This window comes from Tetrao urogallus (genome assembly GCF_951394365.1).
Source record: "Tetrao urogallus genome assembly, chromosome: 9".
NCBI lineage: Eukaryota > Metazoa > Chordata > Aves > Galliformes > Phasianidae > Tetrao > Tetrao urogallus.
The window spans coordinates 14,351,776-14,368,309 of NC_136822.1; the positions used below are offsets into that span (position 1 = coordinate 14,351,776).

The 16,534-nt window shown below is 51.2% G+C and overlaps 1 protein-coding gene across 1 annotated transcript; it reads left to right on the forward strand.

The window, feature by feature from the left end:
* Positions 1-1,174: 1,174 nt before the first annotated feature.
* Positions 1,175-11,110, forward strand: TFRC (transferrin receptor; the record flags this gene model as incomplete). The annotated part of the gene is made up of 18 exons (XM_079539566.1): positions 1,175-1,222; positions 2,349-2,562; positions 3,170-3,392; positions 3,560-3,703; positions 4,137-4,233; positions 4,607-4,729; positions 5,431-5,526; positions 5,689-5,828; positions 6,107-6,276; positions 6,521-6,640; positions 7,256-7,341; positions 7,468-7,531; positions 7,912-7,979; positions 8,326-8,393; positions 8,789-8,870; positions 9,731-9,952; positions 10,472-10,612; positions 10,868-11,110. Exons 1-18 carry the CDS (start codon positions 1,190-1,192, stop codon positions 11,108-11,110), a joined length of 2,334 nt encoding a protein of 777 aa, XP_079395692.1. The 5' UTR covers positions 1,175-1,189.
* Positions 11,111-16,534: the final 5,424 nt, after the last annotated feature.

A 16,534-nucleotide genomic window follows, 5' to 3' on the forward strand; every position in this document is an offset into this window, starting at 1 on the left:
AGGGCGGTTTTTGCTTTCCCCACCTTTCCCATCCTTGCCCGGAACGCGGGGCCCGCCTTCTGCTCATTGTCTCTGCGGGTTTTGCTATGAGCGCTGCGCGGAGGTTGAGTCAGCGGCTGCGTCCCCGCGCCACGTGCGCCCCTCGTGCTCCCCCGGCCCTCCCCACGCACACGCTTTCCCGTGGGGAGGCACGGCCTGCTGGACTCCGACCCTCTGGCTGTCGCTTGCAGCCCCTACCAGCTGCTAGCAGCTCCGCCCGCACGTGCCCCGGCTGTAAGTGAAGGGTGGAACGAGTCCCGGCCGTTATTATTAACCTTTGATCTTCTCTGCCCGAAACAATCGGCTTGTGTTGCGCGGCTCCCAGGTGTAAAGGTAATCTGTGTGTGCCTAAAGACCAGTTTCAATGCCCTGCCCGTAGGGATCAGCCCGAAGCGGCTTCTCAGAGCGCTGCTTGGGGGCGTTGCGTGAGCTGGGTGGTCCCGACCCACGCTGTCCAGTCAGTACCGCACGGAGCTTCTGCCCACAGCTGTCCAAGGGAGGAGTGCTGAAGCACCGAGGAAGATGAACCAAAGCAGTTCTGGTTGCAGCACTTACCGTGTAGAAAAACCCAGGCTATGAAAGTAACCGCAGTTTTGGGTAGCTGCTCTCGGCTGATCAAAGCAGAGGTTGCCTTTATAACACTGGGAAGAACCTGGTCACCTAGGAGATATCTTCCTATTAGGAGTGCTCCTAGGGGCTGAGAACTTGTGCTGCTTAGGTGTAGGGTGCTGTGCTGCCCCTGCTGCCAGCCAGATGCTTGTCTCCACCTGCTATCCAGCCAGACCCCGATAGACTGAGGTGCGTGGTGTCTGTTGTCACAGCGCTACCTCCTGTGACCCCTTCCTAAATGGAGATGGTCCTGCAATAGGCAAGACCCTTGGCTTTCAAGCTGCACTCCCTGCTGCCATTAGGGCTCCGTGAAAAGAGTTGCTGTGAATACGTGAACTTGCTGGTTGCATCCAGGGTTAACGGGCAAGTTTGTTGTCGGTTAATTAAAACTGTGGCATAGATAGAAGCATGCATGTGCGTTCCTCTATTGACTTGGATCTTGGGCATCTTTTGTGGTGGTAGGGGAACAGCCAGAGTTGATTTGTTGTGCTCTGAATTTCTAGGCCTTCGGTCAAGTTGGTGAGTACTCCTCCGGAAGGCAATGGATCATGCCAGAGCAGCACTCTCTAACTTGGTAAGGCATTCCACCCCTGTGCCGTTTATCAAGAGATAGGTAGTGTTAGGTGCTCCTGTGTGAGTTGTGAGACCGGCTTCCCTGTAGCTAACTGGCTGTGATAAGGTGGTGTGAGCTGCTCAATATGGTGGGGTTATCGTTAACTGCTCTGGTGTCTTGGGTCCTTCAGGAAGCTGAAAAAAGGAGATAAACTAGGGGGGTGAGCTTTGAACAATATCCCAGGAGGAAGTACTGCTGAGGAAGCTGATTGTATTCCTATCAGGACAACTGTGTTCTGTTATGTTACTTTGGGAGGGTAAATTGGGGGGGGGAGGTGAATTCTACTGTAAGCTCAGCCTTTGTGACATGGGGACCTCAAGGACATGGACAAGCTTGTAAGGTGAGCCTGTGAGAACCTAGTGAGATTCAGCAGATCCAAGTGCAAGGTGCAGTCCTAGATGTATGTGTGGACTGGGGGAAGAACTCAAGTGACCCTGCAGAGAAGGTCTAGAGTGTTCTGGTGGGTGGAAAGATTGATGTGAGCCAACAGAGCTCCCCAAGGGAGGGGGTTGGAACTAGATGACCTAAAAGGTGCCTTCCAACCCAAACCGTTCTGTGATTCCCCTGGGTATCTCTTTTCAGCATAGCTCTCTTATAATATTCATTAAAAGTGTAATTTAAAAATAGCCTGGGGCAGTTTACTGTAAGATTATATAGACCTAGGATGAAGCTACTTGCGTCAAAGTGAATGTGGCTCAAAGGCACAGCAGTGGAGGGGTTGTCTTCCCTTTCTTCTGTTCGGATCAGAGTTCCCTTCTGTGCAGGTTGCACACTTTCAGGTTAGAGCAGAGCATTGCTGATTAAGACCAGGAAATCCTGCCAGCCATTGCCATGGGGTCACATGGGAAATGTCAGTGCTGTTTTCTGTGTTGTATCTGTAACAGAGTCCAAGCTAGAATCAGACCCTGTATGGATGTTAGTCTGCCTGTGTCTGTTCAGAGCAGCCAGCGTGACTTACTGACAGCCAGGCTTGGGCTGTGCTAGCATAATTTTAGGTGGGAGACCTGGATTTAGTTTGAACGTGGGTGCAGCTGCCTGTAGGCTGTTGTAGCAAACTCTTTTCCATGATATGACTGTCTTTCAACAGTTCAGTGCCGAGCCGATGTCGTACACACGTTTCAGCATTGCCAGGCAAACGGATGGAGACAACAGCCACGTGGAGATGAAACTGTCTGCTGATGATGAGGAAGGAGTGGACATTGAAAGGCCAGAGCACATGCATGACAGTATGGCTCAGCCACAGAGAAATGGCAAGAAACTGTGCTTCCTAGTCATTGCAGCTGTTCTCCTCCTTTTGATTGGTAAGCAGGGGTGGGAAGCAACTGCAAGAAGTGGACTGTAGTACTGAACCTCTCCATGGCTGTTAACATTAGAATTTGTAGTGTTTCGGGAGGTGATTAAAGAGCCTCAATCCAGGCTGCAGCTTCTTTTCACTCACTCCTTAGAATGGCTAGCTCAGACTTGTAACATAAAATTGAAACAAAGAAGTGTGAAGCTTGACAGTGACACTGTGACTTAACTAAAGAACAAACGGGTGGCTGTGGCAAGGGCTCTAGTTTTCCCTTGATCAGCTCCTAATGCTTCTCTAGACATGTGGATGAATATCCATGCTGAGCTTTCAAAAGGTTTTAACTCTGCTGCCAACCTAAAGTAAACATTCTTCTCTCTGAGTGGTGCTGGGGGGACTCTGCCAAGCACAAGATCACATCTGCATTGTACTTTCAAATGTGCCAACTCAAGCAAAATGTCAGGATGCTATTCCTGTGTGTCCCTGGGTACACCAGCTTGTTAAAAATGGTGTGAGAACAGAGATGCAACTTAACTGTCAAGCTGCTGTGAGTACATGGTATGATGTGGAGCTGGTATGGTTGTCTTTCTGACACTCAAAGGAATCTGTATTCTCTGCAGGGTTTCTCATTGGCTACTTGAGTTATCGAGGACGAATGCAGCTGGCTGCCACTTGTCAAGATGGAAGTGGCAGGTGTGAGATAACTCCTACTGCATCTTACCTGGTGGATGGTGATGAAACTGTGGAAGAAGAGATTCAAGGACCACCTGCCATCTACTGGCCTCAACTAAAAGCCATGCTGTCAGATAAGCTGTCAGCCAAGAACCTTGGAGACCGCTTGAGGTAACAGTTCCAGAAAGCATAACTGAAAGCTGTGGGAGAGAACAAGGGTCTTAATGGTATAGGGAGGCATGTTGGTTTTAAATGACTCATCTGACTTGACTGTGTAGACTGGGGTGCTTGAATGCAACCTGGTGCTGTGGCGTAAGCCCTGTGTGTGTTCCCTGCAGGCAAAGGGCAGGCTTGGACTCCTTTGAGGCTGGTGAGGCTGAAGATTCGAACATGGCCACCTACATTCATGATCAATTCAACAGCTTCTTCTTGGATAAAGTGTGGAATGATGAACACTATATTAAGTTGCAAGTCAGAGGCAGGTATGTTAACAAAGAAGTGCAGATCTTTCTTATACATAGCATGGATCTCTATAGCCCTGAGTAAACGCAGAATTTCTGCTGAAATTGTGAGCCAGTTACACTTCTCTAAAGCAGACCTTATCTAGGCAAGCCATTGTATTGGCTGACAGCTCACATCCACAAGGCTTCCTGCCCCTTCACGTGAGGGGAATTCAGTGTGCTCTTCTGAAGGAACCAGTAAGAGATCTAGAAGCGTGGACTGTTTCTTGTTGTAGAATTTAGCCTTCATTGATGTATCTGAACAATCCCAGAAATTGTTTTGGGGAAGTTCTGGGGTGAGTCTTCCTATTTCAGGCTTAGATTGACTTAGTATTACAAGAATTACAGAAATATGTGAGATATCTAAATATTCAGCGTGTGAAAGAATGTAACACTGTCTCCTAACTTCTAACAGCACCAAGAACAAAGTGTCCATGTTGATCAGTGGCTACGAGGAGACTTTGGAGACTCCTGATGCATACGTGGCATACAGTGAGAGTGGCTCTTTTTCTGTAAGTGACTTCAGGAAAATTGAGGGATTTGTGCATGCTTGTCAGATGGTGATGTCTGAAATAGCTCGCCTCAGAATAGGCACTATATAAAGGCCTCCCCAGTTAGAGAACTGGTGGGGAGGGGGTGAGCAATGGGCACACAGTTTTCTTCCTTCAGCAAGATACAGTTTAAATTTCTCTTCCAGCCCAGGAACTTCGACAGAGATTCTGCTCCAGCAGGCGTGTTGCATGTGATTGGAGTTTACATTGCTGAGGTTGAACTGCTTTCTGTTAATGGCAGACTGATGTGTTCCAGACTCCACAGCTTTGTAGGCCGCTTCAATTGTCTTACCAGTATAGGACTACTGTGTTTATAACAGTGTTTCTGTTCTAGGGCAAACCTGTCTATGTGAACTATGGACTGAAAAGAGATATTGAGACAATACAAAAGTCAGCGACTACACTGAATGGAACCATAGTCATTGTCAGAGCTGGAAAAATAACACTTGCCGAGAAGGTAAACACTGTGTGCCCTAAAGCCTGGCCAAACACGGTCTTTTGTTTTTCGGTTTTTGTTTTTTTTTTTAGGTCACACCTCTCTACCTCAGTTCAAGTTTTTAGAACTCATAGGTAAACTTGTTCAGCAGGTCTGGTCTTGCTTGTTTTCTCCAAGCTTCCACGCGCAGGTCTGGACACAGATTGAAAGGAGCTGGCTACCATTTATGGGGCCAGTGTTCTTAGCCTCTGGCAGCCTGACTGGGATGGCCAAGCATTTGGGAAAAACAGGGAGAAGTAGGCAGTTTGGGGGATGGCAGGGTGCAGCGTTGGCTGTTATTGCTAGATGCAGCAGTAACAGGGCTGTTAGAAGCAGGACAGCCTTGTCTCCAGAACACCTCTTGCTGCTGCAGTGTCTCACTTGGCTCTTTACTAAGCCTTCATCTGCACCAAGTGTTGGCACTGCCTTCCCAGTCTGTTGCCACATGTATTGCTGTAATGTTCGCTCTGTAGGAGGTAACATGCAAGCAGTCTATAAAAGATCCAAGTCCTTCTGTACACAAGCCTGTTTTAGGCCTGCCCCAGAACTGCTCTTCAGATGGATATTTGTGGGGAGGCAGGGCTGTAGGACTCTGCCCAGCATGTGTCACTGTGTCATAGACACAGAGCTGAGAAGCATTTCGACGACTGCAAATGTGCAGCTAATGCTGTTTTACCCTTCAGGTTGCAAATGCCAAAGAGGCAGGAGCAATTGGAGTCCTCATGTATGTGGATTCGCTCAAGTATGAGGTAGCAGGGACCCTTATCCCATTTGGGCATGTGAGTATGCAATTGGCTTTCCTGTTTGTTATTCTGAGGAATTTTTTTTTCCCTATGAGCTGCAAACTGTAGCTGTCCTTGTAGCTTCTAGCTCGAGCAGCACTTTGTGCCCTTGTGTAGTTGGTCTCTTCTGAGACCTGAGGAGCTTCTTGCTTTTCACAGGCCCACCTTGGGACTGGAGACCCTTACACCCCAGGCTTCCCTTCGTTCAACCACACACAGTTTCCACCAGTTGAATCTTCAGGACTACCCCACATTGCTGTTCAGACCATCTCCAGCAATGCAGCAACCAAGCTGTTCAGGTAATGGTCTCTTCTGGCATGTGTGCTGGTGTCTCTGTTGCAGGGGTTAAGGATGGCGTTGAGGTATTATGAGCCCAGAGAGCTCCCTGCTGGTCTCTGCTGTGTATCGCAGGAAGCACTTACTGGGGCTGGCTGGAAAAATGTTGCTTGTGTCTATATCTTGTAGCTTAAAGACAGGATAGCTGGATAGTAAATGATATCACATAGCTATCCTGATATCATGTAACTAAATGAGACTAGAGCTGGGTAATGAGTTTGAATGGGGTCTCTTTCCTCAGCAAAATGGATGGAGACTCATGCTCTGAAGGTTGGAAAGGTGAGATCCATTCCTGTAAGGTGACAACAAAGCAGGACAGCAAGATAATGGTGAAAATGGATGTGAACAATTCCATGAAAGACAGGAAGATTCTGAACATCTTTGGTGCTATCCAAGGATCTGAAGAACCAGGTAATAGCAACTACGTTGTGGCTCAGGCTCGAGGGGAACTTCCTTCAGTTAGAACCGCAGCCCTTCTTTAAGGATTAAGTGTAAAACTGAACTGTGTTGCCAGGGAAAGGCTAAATGAGAGCAATGCACCTCATACAGAGGTTAGACTCTGTCTGTAGCTCCTGGCACAGTAACTCAAAGCTGACTCTCTGATAGTGCTTGCAAAGTGAAGCTTGAACCTCAAATCTTGATGTCTCCTTTTTAGATCGGTATGTTGTGATTGGAGCCCAGAGAGATTCCTGGGGCCCAGGAGTGGCTAAAGCTGGCACTGGAACTGCTATATTGTTGGAACTTGCCCGTGTGATCTCAGACATAGTGAAAAATGGTAAATAACTTGTGTACTAAAGCATGATACTGGCTTAGCTCTACGTTTGTTAGTACTGGAGAGCCCAGTTACAAAATAATCCTTTAAGAAATGTGTAGGGAATCGGGAAGGCTTCTGAAAGGCTGTTTCTTGTCTAATACCGACAACTTGTCTGCAGTGAGCACTTGCTTCCAAGGAATCACCTGCTTTATCTGGTGTGGCTTGAATGCAAGAATATCCTTGTATAGCATGCACTACAAGCCTCAAATTTGAGCTGTCTATTGTACAGCCAGGCCTGAAGGTGAAAAACGTTTCAATAGTTTACCAGATGGAGGGGTGGGGGTTGCATGATGGCACTTACTCTAAGTGCTCTCGTCCCCAGCATTAATTCTGAGCTCAGGCAGCTAAAGAAAGGAGGGCAAATACAGTGAGTATGGCTTTGCTGTTCTGCAGCATGGAGGATTTGGAGGAAGGCTGGGAAAAGGATATGCTTGCTGCCATTAGTGTGCACATTTTTCTGTGACAGCCAGAATGCTTAAGCTCTGCCTGAGCAGCAGGTGATTGATCAGCCCGGGCCCTGAGTGCTGCTACATCTCCAGTGAGGAAGGCTGAAGATCTCCATCTCTGTCTTTGCAGAGGGCTACAAACCGAGGCGAAGCATCATCTTTGCTAGCTGGAGTGCAGGAGACTATGGAGCTGTGGGTGCTACTGAATGGCTGGAGGTACAGTTTCTTTGATAGGCTTCTGTTTGATGACTGCTCAGTCATCATTTCTGATTATTTTTTATTAATTAAATGCCCTGGTGTTATACCGTTACTGCTTGTCTTACAGTATTTGTTTTGTTCTAGGGGTACTCTGCCATGCTGCATGCCAAAGCTTTCACTTACATCAACTTGGATGCTGCGGTCCTGGGTAATTTACCACTCTTTTTTTTTTTTTTTTTTTTTTCCCCTTGAAATCAAGTAGGACTAGAATAGTTTGACAGACATTGATTAGCCTCCGGAAATGGAAACTCTGCTCCAACTGTGTCAAAAGTGGTGTTGGATATTTGGCTGAAAGCTGGAATGACTCCATTTGTCACTGACTGAGCTGAAGCAGGGAGGTTGCTGCAGCCTGAGCTAGAAGACACTTCTAGGTCTCAGTAATTTTTGCTCTACGTATCTTGAGGAGCCTTTGGCAACAAGCTATAGATAGATTACCACCTGGGTCAAGTGATCTTTCTCAGTTGCAAGTCTGAGCTGCTCTAGTAGTTATCAGTGTGTCAAATGCCTTTTTTTTTTTCTTTTTCCTAGGAGCAAGCCATGTCAAGATTTCTGCCAGCCCCTTGCTGTACATGCTGCTGGAGAGAATTATGAAGGGGGTGAGTTGAAGGGGTCTCAAGCTGGTTGGGTGTGACTTACAGTTTAAGCCAGAGCTATGCTGGATTATTTTCCTTGCCAGAGCTGGCACCTTTTCAGGAGAAGCATCACATAAAGGGGCTGAAATATTCTGGAGGGCCCTGTCAGCTGGGCTCTGGGCTCTGCAGTTTACTTATTTCCAATGTGAAATCAGTAAATATCACTGTTTGGTGGGAGGTGAGTGCCTGTCCTGCATAGGGTGTGTTTGTGTAGAAGAAGACACAGGCATAACTATGCAAGTTCTGGGGCAGATACAGCAAATTAAATAGAGGTTAGAACAAGTGCAGTGACTCTCATCTCTCTCTGCAGGTGAAGGATCCAGCACAAGGATCAAGAAGTCTCTTGGACAGAGTTGGCTCAGACTGGGTAAAAGCAGTGTAAGTATTGCCATCCTGCTCTTTGGGAAAGCAGATTTCTGTAGAACAAACTGAACAGCTTCTGCTCTTTGTGCTGGAATGTCATGCCACTGTCTGGAGCAGGCTTTACCTGTTGCAGTGGGGTCAGGTAAGTGTGAACAGCAGAGCAGTAGCTCTGCTTAGTGCTGCCCCAGGCTGCCTGTAGGCAGTTCAGATGCTCTTTGTGCAGGGCAAGAGCCACCTTGCACAAAGAGCAGTGACCAGCAGCCCTTGGTACTTGGCTGGACTCCTTGCCAAAATCTGTCTGGTCTGAACAGGGTAGCCCAGCTGGTTCAGTGTTTCAGCTCTAGCCTTGTAGTTTTTTTTCCTGGGATGCCTAAACCAGTTGATAACGGCTCAATACTTGTCTCTTGCAGTGTTCCTCTTGGCCTGGATAATGCAGCATTCCCTTTCCTGGCATACTCAGGAATCCCAGTGGTGTCTTTTGGTTTCTACAATGTAAGTACTGTCTGACTGCATGGTGCATTCCCTCCATGGAAAGTGCTAGAGGGATATTGCTCTCCAAGATGGCAAAGCCTAGAGTGCTGTCCTGAGCATAGTGTCCATGTAGGAGCCTCTCTGGGAAAGGACATGTACTGCCATAGACCCCAGGCTGAGAGGTCACATGTTCTGAAGGCTGCTGCTGGGATGTGGCCTGTAGTGTGTCTTTGAGCACCTTGGATGCTTGTGTCCTATAGGGAGGGGGAACCAGCACTGTTCTGGAGGTTCAAAGGTCAGTGATGGGGAAATGAACAACACTGAAAAGATGTCAAGCTTCTGCTGCTTCAGTGGAAGATGCACTACAACCTGCTGTTCAGCAAGCAAAGTGCTTTGGGGAAGCTGTATGAAGCTGTACAGCTGGCCAGAGCAAGTGTTAACAGACTATCCAGATCTGCTTTTGTAGATCGTTGCTGCAAAAATGGCCTTAGCCAGGCTGCCAGCTGTAGAACTTGGAGCCTTTATGGTAACAGCTTCCTTGGCTTGTGAATGTTTGGATCTTACTAGTGTCAGGCTTCCTCCAAAAAATCTAATATTATTCTGCCCAGGAAGGGTTGGAGAGTACTGTCAGCAGGTACCAAAATATGTGCTGGAGTTTGCCTGCTCACAACTTTGCAGGGAAATGGGCTAACGAACTAACAGAGCTGATTGCTGGAAGCTGTGAGGGACTAAATGTAGAAGGTCTGTTCCCTCTCCTGTGCTTTGAAGTTTTTCCAACCCGAATCTCACTACTTAGAGGCACGAGGAAATGGAATGTACTGGGAGATAACTCCCAGCTGGCGAAGCACTTGTGTCTGACTTCAATGTCTTCCTTCTTCTAGAAAGATGAGGAATATCGTTTCCTGAATACTAAGGGTGACACACTGGAGAACCTGAGGAAAATTGACAATCTGGACGCACTTCTGCGTGCTGCTGCAGAAGTAGCTGGACAAGTAGCTCTCAGGCTGACCCACGATCACGAGCTCTTCCTGGACTTTGGGAGATACGGTGAAGAATTACTGGCATACCAGGAGAAGTTTTTGCCTTACGTTAAGGATGTGCAGGTAAGAAGGGCGCTGAGTGCACTGAATCCCTGAAGGCTGTTCTGAGGCCAGGCGTTAACAGTACTCCAGGACTGTTAGCTGCAATTGGGTGGACATCTTCCTCATCTGGATACAAGAGTTACAAGATGTGATTTGAGGTTAAAAAAAAAAAAAAAAAAAAAAAAAAAAAATCCTTAAAAAGCAGTACAGGCAGTACTGCTGTGTAGGCAGATCTGTGGCAGGCAGATCTATCTGACGTGGCTGTGGTGGAGGGAGGAAGTGGATGTGGGTGCTATGTTTTCTAGCCTGGACATCATCCACAGCACAGTGCAGCTCTGCATCTCGTTTGCACCTCTGCTGAAACAGTACAAGAAACTGTGGGTGGGGAGAGGCATAAGCTGTGCTCAGTGACCTCAGAAAAGACTGCCGGGAACTTGCTCTGCTACTTAATTAAACTGGCAAAAAAAAAAAAAAAAAAATTCTTGGTAAGAGAGCTGCAAAAGAAGAAAATCAGGTTTGCTAACAGCTCCTCCCTCACAGGAGCTGGGGTTGACCTTGGACTGGCTGTTTTTTGCCCGTGGTGACTTCCAGCGAGCTGCAGATGCACTGAGAAGAGACATTGCAAACAGTGACAGGGAGAACAAGGTCATCCGCAGAGCCCTGAATGACAGGATCATGAAGGTAGGTGTCTGCAGCTGGCTTGCCCTTCCTTACGAGATGAGGGCTGGCCAGGATGGGCTTTGTACTTGGAAGCTGCAGGTGCTGTGCTAAATGTTAACGTGACTGACTTCTGTGCTTGCTGTCAGGATCTGGCCCTGGCAGAGCTGCTGTAGGGAAGGGCTGGGTGCTGATGCTGGAGGGCTGGTGATGGGGCAGATCAGAAAAGAAAAACTTGGGAGGTGAAAGTATAACACTGAGTTTGCATCTCTGTCCCAGGTGGAGTATGACTTCCTGTCACCATACCTCTCACCAAAAGATGTTCCCTTTCGCCACGTCTTCTTCGGCAGAGGCACCCACACTCTGCAGAGTCTGGTGGAGCATCTGCAGCTGTTGAAAACCGGCAAGAGCGACGTGGATCTGAACTTGCTGAAGGAGCAGCTGGCCCTAGCAACGTGGACCATTAAAGGGGCTGCTAATGCCTTGGGAGGTGATATCTGGGATACTGACAATGAATTCTAGGCACTGCAAACACCTGGTTAAGGTACAGGGTTAGGGAAACCCACTCCCTACCATGGCATTATTTTTCTGTAGAGGGTTTTTGCTGGTTTGGTTTTTTTGTTTTTTTGGTTTTTTTTTTTTTTGTAACAAATCTTTTCTTGACCAAAGTTGAGCGTAAAATTTAAATCTCACACAAATTCATATGAGGCAGTTCTAAAGCAGGTACTATAATTATGATGATATCTCTGACCACAGTCAAACTTGTCACCTGCTGCTGCTTGTGGGGTTTTGCTCTCTGGTGTACTTGAGAGCTAACAGCACAAGGGAATCCTGAACCAGTACCTTGAGTGGGAAGGTACTGTGTCTATCTAAAATTCTTTTATTGTTGGCCTCCTAAATGTAGTGACAGGGCAGGGAATGGATTCCTCTGACACAGTAAGGATCTCTTCTCTGGCCAGTGAGCTGCAGGCACAAACCTATGGTTGAAGAATAAAAACAGCAGCCTGTAAGTGCTGGGTTATCAGCAAGCTCTGAAGTGCCCGGCCTGCCTTTACTCAGCAGCAGGGCTCCAATGACATCTTGGAGGCTTGCTGCTACAAGGGCAGGCCTCAATACCCAGGAAAGATAACCCAAAGACTGTTGTGCCCCCCTTTTGTGTTCCTAGCTGGTACCTCCACGAGTCCTGCAGCATTAGAATCATTGAATAGAGTCATTGAGAGCCAGCTCTGGGCTGGCACTTCAGACCTTGCTGTGCTGGGGCCTTTTGCAAAGCAGAGTCTCTTGCTGGCCAAACTCTGTTTGGCTGATGCCATTTTGCAGGATGGCTCTTGTTTGACACTGAGATATTTATTTGTTTATTTATTTATCAGTGACAGTGTTCACTATAAATGGTGCGTGGGTTTTTTTTATAGAAGATAATTATCGGAAGCAGTGCCTTCCATAATTATGACAGTTATACTGTCGTTTTTGAATAAAGCAGCATCTGCTATTACAATCAAACATGATACTGGAACTTTGCATTTAAAACAATCCAAACAAGCCCCCCTCCTAAATTTTGTTTTTAAACCTGGTAGCAAGTCTCTGGGTTGCACTTGCAAATGATCCTTGAAATGCTGGAAAGCAACTCAAAATTTGGAAATTTTGGCTCCCTGAGGTGTCTTGTGCCGCTCTGTGGGCTTAGGACTCCTCTTCTTCCCTGTTTCTGGAAGCCTTCTGCTCGTGTGGTGGCACTGCTCCATGGAGGGGCAGAGCACCCTGAGCAGGGCTCGCTGTGCAGCGCTCACCCCATCCATGGCGCTGCACACAAACTCATCCCTTGGTTTGGGCATTGGCCCTATTGGCAATGGCAGCTTCCTGCAGACTTCCAGTACCTTATGTATCATGAAACCTAACTGACATTATCGGGGGCAGTGTCTTCCATAATGTGTAAAGAACAAGGTAGTTTTTGCCTACCACAGTGTTATATCGGAGGCAGTGACCTCCATATGTTGCACTATGGGTGTACGTAATTATCGGGGACAGTGTTTCCCATAATTGTTTTATGCTTATCATGAAATGTCATCTGCAAAGCTTGATGGTTAGTATCTAACATGGATCAACTTCCTGCAGTCCTATTTTTTTTCCACTCTCCTGTGGTGATGCAAATACGAACTTCAATCTGTTCCGTACTTCTGTAGACTCCTCTGTAGGCTGAACTCCTTCTAATAGCTGTGCTGTTGTGAAGTTGCTTCTTGCCCCAAGTAACAAGACTGGGGCTGGGATGTTAGTGAAAGGTAGAGTAGTTAGCAGTAGTTTGTGTGTTCTGTGCTGTTGTAAACTTCCTTCAAACCGGTCACAAAGACATGATGAACTCAAGGTGAATGTAGGGGTTGGGGCTGACTGCTGGCTGGAGGGCTCAGGCTGCTGCTTTGGGTGTGTGTACTACTACAAAGAACTCTGCCTGCTTTGGTTGATGCTGGGGTGCACGCCTGGAGAGGCTGCTTGCTTCTGTCCTGGGTGTTGCTGGAAACCTTAGTCATTCCTCTTGGGTGCTTTTGGGAGAAACACCTTCCTCGTGGTGCTGCACTGCTCCCTGACCCGATGCTGAGCACTGTTGGTGTTTGACATCTGCAGATTGCCAGGAGGAAGGTGTCAGGCAGCATCTAGCTGTGTACTTTGTGTAGGAAAAGAAAAAAAAAAAAAAAAAAATTGTGTTAAAAATCATGATCATTTAAATCAAGAGTGTTACCTGAGGCCCAGCAGTAACGCCTGAAGGATGTGCAGTTGGGTGAGAGACTCCATCCTCCACAAAGGTCGGGCACAGGTGCCCACTGCTTGTGCAGTGAACTCAACCCATGTGAACGGAGGGGCTCTGTTTGATTCATCGGAAGCTGGAAGCCTGCTGTCCAGGTGCGAGTCCCAGTGCTCATCCTTAACTGCCCTGCTGTCTCTGAGGCATGTGCACAACCCTATGTAGCTGTTTCCTAGTGACACTTCTCCAGATGGCATTTAAGAGCTTGCTGTCTGTGACTCCTTGCTGTAGCACTTGCATGCATCTTGATGTCAGACTTAAGTGTGTGCTTTGCAGCCAGCAGAGAAAGATGAAACCTGGAGAGTCAGGAGCCAGCACAGCCGTGCCTGCTGCTGTAGTGGGGCTTGTGTCTGACTTGGTGTGGGGTGTTACTGTCTGTATCAAGGTTACCTGCTGTCTGCTTCAATAAAACTTCTGAAAGATTCAACACTGAACTCCTGTGGGTTCTTGATGCTTCTGTTGCCACTGGTGGGCGGCTGGAGACAGGCTGCTCTCCTGGAGCTGTAACTGCATACAAGCTCCTGGTATCCCCACTGCCACCATGGGGACTTCCCAACTTCACCATGCTGTTCTGCTTGGAGTGCTCAGAGTGCTGTTTCTCTCCAGGCAACTGGGCTGAGGATGGCAGGCAGTGATGTGGAAAAGTGATGGATGTGAGCTGTCCCCCTCCCTTCATGGCTGCTGCTTCCCAGTCACCATGTTCAAGTCACAGGATAGCACAAGGTGGAGGGGACTCATGAGTCCATCAAGTATCAAGTCCACCTCGTGGCTGTATGTGGGACCACTCAGAAATCAGACCTTGAGGCCTGGGAGTGGATGACAGATGCTAGTCTTCCCCCCCCATTCTTGGCCATGGGTGGTTATGCCTGTGCCCTGGAAGGCCGTAGCTGGCTGCTCTCTACGTGTGTAGTATGGGGCTTGGGTGCTGCTATGTGATGTGGGTGGCTCCCTCTGCCCTATCCTTGCACCTCATAACCTGAGGAGGGTCTGCCTGGATTAGGTCTGCTCAACATCCTGGAGTGCTGCATCCCCCACCAAGACAAAGGTGTACAGCCCTCTTACTGCAGGACTTCCCATTGCAAATGTTTTACTGGGTTAAGACGCTCAACTTTTCTGTGCTATCTTCTCTGGTCCTTCCTGCCAGTCTCACTTAACCGTGTCTGTGAAGCAGGAGATACAAGCACAGAACTGTTTGAGTTGGAAGGAACCCTTAAAGGCCATGTAGTCCAACTCCCCTGCACTGAACAGGGACACCTACAGCTCCATCGGGCGCTCAGAGCCCTGTCCAGCCTGACTAGAGAGGCAGTGCATCCTCCCATTAGCAGGCTCTGGGAGGAGGCAGCTCTGCAGGCACCCTGCCTGCCGTTTCCCCTATCAGCCTGGCAGCGCTCCTGTCCCTGCAGTGACTGCAGAGCCCCGGGGCCGCAGTGCTCGGGCCGCGCAGCTTGTGCCGCAGCAGGAGGGTGCGCCCCTCGACCCCCCCATCTGTCCGCGCCTGCACCTGTCCGTGCATCCATCCATCATTCCACCCTTCCACCCATCCGGCCGTGCCCATTCACCCTGTGCCTATTCCCGCCGCCCCGTGCACCCCCGCCTCCTCTCCCCCACCCTCCCCCCAGCCCCGCCGTTACGTAAGGCGGCGGAGCGGCGCCTTTAAGAGCGGGGCCGGGCGGACGGCGCGCCGCCCCGGGAGCTCCCGGCGGAGGGGAGGCCGGGACCGGGAGCGGGACCGGGAGCTGCCGAGCGGAGCCCCCAGCGCTGCGGGGCCGGCAGGGCACCATCCGGGGGCCGGGGGTAGCGGAGGGCGGGGGGCTGAGCCCGGGGGTGCAGGAAGGGGGCGGCGTGGCGCCGGGGGTGCAGGAAGCGGGGGGTTTGGCGGAGGGCGTGCAGGAAGCGGGGCTGGGAGCGCAGGGCCAGGAGCTGGTGGCCGGCGGGAGGGAGGCGGAGAGCGGCGGGGCCGGGGGCGGCGCGGGGCGGCCGGGGCAGTGGCAGCGGGTGGCGCTGGGGGTGCGGGTGGGGCTGCAGGAGCGGGGAGAGCGGGCGGCCCCCGCCGTGGGCGTTAAGGCGGCGCGGAGACCCCGCGAGCAGTGGGGGAACGGGGGGCGGAGGGCGGCGGCGCGGGGCGCGGAGGGTGGCAGCCCCGGGGCGCGGCGGGGGAGGGCGGGCGGGCGAGGGGTGCAGGAGCGCGGCCCCAAAGCGCGGCAGGAGCAGGGCCTGAGCCGCCGGGCGCAGCAGGAGCGCGGGCAGCGCGGGGAGGGGGGCAGCCCCCCGGGCAGAGCCCGCTGGTGGGCCAGGAGGGGGCGGCAGGAGGAGGGCGAGGCGCTGCGCGGGGTGCAGGAGGAGGGTGAGCGGTACCGCGGGGAGCAGGAGCAGCCCCCCGGCACGTGGCCGCCCCGGAGGCGCGAGGCCGGCGTGTGAGGGCGGAGACCCCCCCTCCGCCTCCCCTGCCGCCCGGCATGGTGCCTGCAGCGCCGGGACGCCGCGCGGGACCGGAGGCCGCGAGCCGAGAGGTGAGGGCGATGCGGGCCGGGGGCCGGGATGGCTCGTGGGGCAGCGGGCTCCGGGATGGCGCGTAGAGATGTCGGGGTCGGGCACGGCACGTGGAGGCGGTGCTGCGGCGCTGGCACCGTGCCCTGCGGCACTGCGGGGATGCGAGCGCTCGGCCTCCTCCGGGGAGCTGTGCCCCGCGGAAGGTTGGCGTCGCGGGCTCAGCTCCGCTCCGCTCTCACTCCTCCCCGGCCCCTGGGAGCCGTGCGCGCTGAACAGAGGATCCTTGTGCTCGGGGCATGGCCCCCGGCTCGGGTGCGTCACGCGGCGCGGGGACCCTCCGTCCCCAGCACGGCCGCATCGGGGCAGGTTTGTCCCACTAAAGCGCTCGAGACGCGTTGGCTTGCTTTCAGCTTCTTGTTTTTAAGCGCTGCAAAACTTAATCCCGACGGTGCCTCGCTGAGAGGACCCTGCCCGGCCTGCTATCCCGAGGGGGCAGTCGGTTGCCCCGCTCCCCTGGCCCAGACGCGGTGACCCCGGGCACGGGGTTCCCTGGGGCCATGCAGCACCCAGGGCAGGCTGAGACACGGCCCGGCGCTGCGCTTCCCCACGCGCTCACCTTTGCGGAGCCGCCCCGGCGCAGCCCCTGTCCCTGCCTGCTGTCCGGG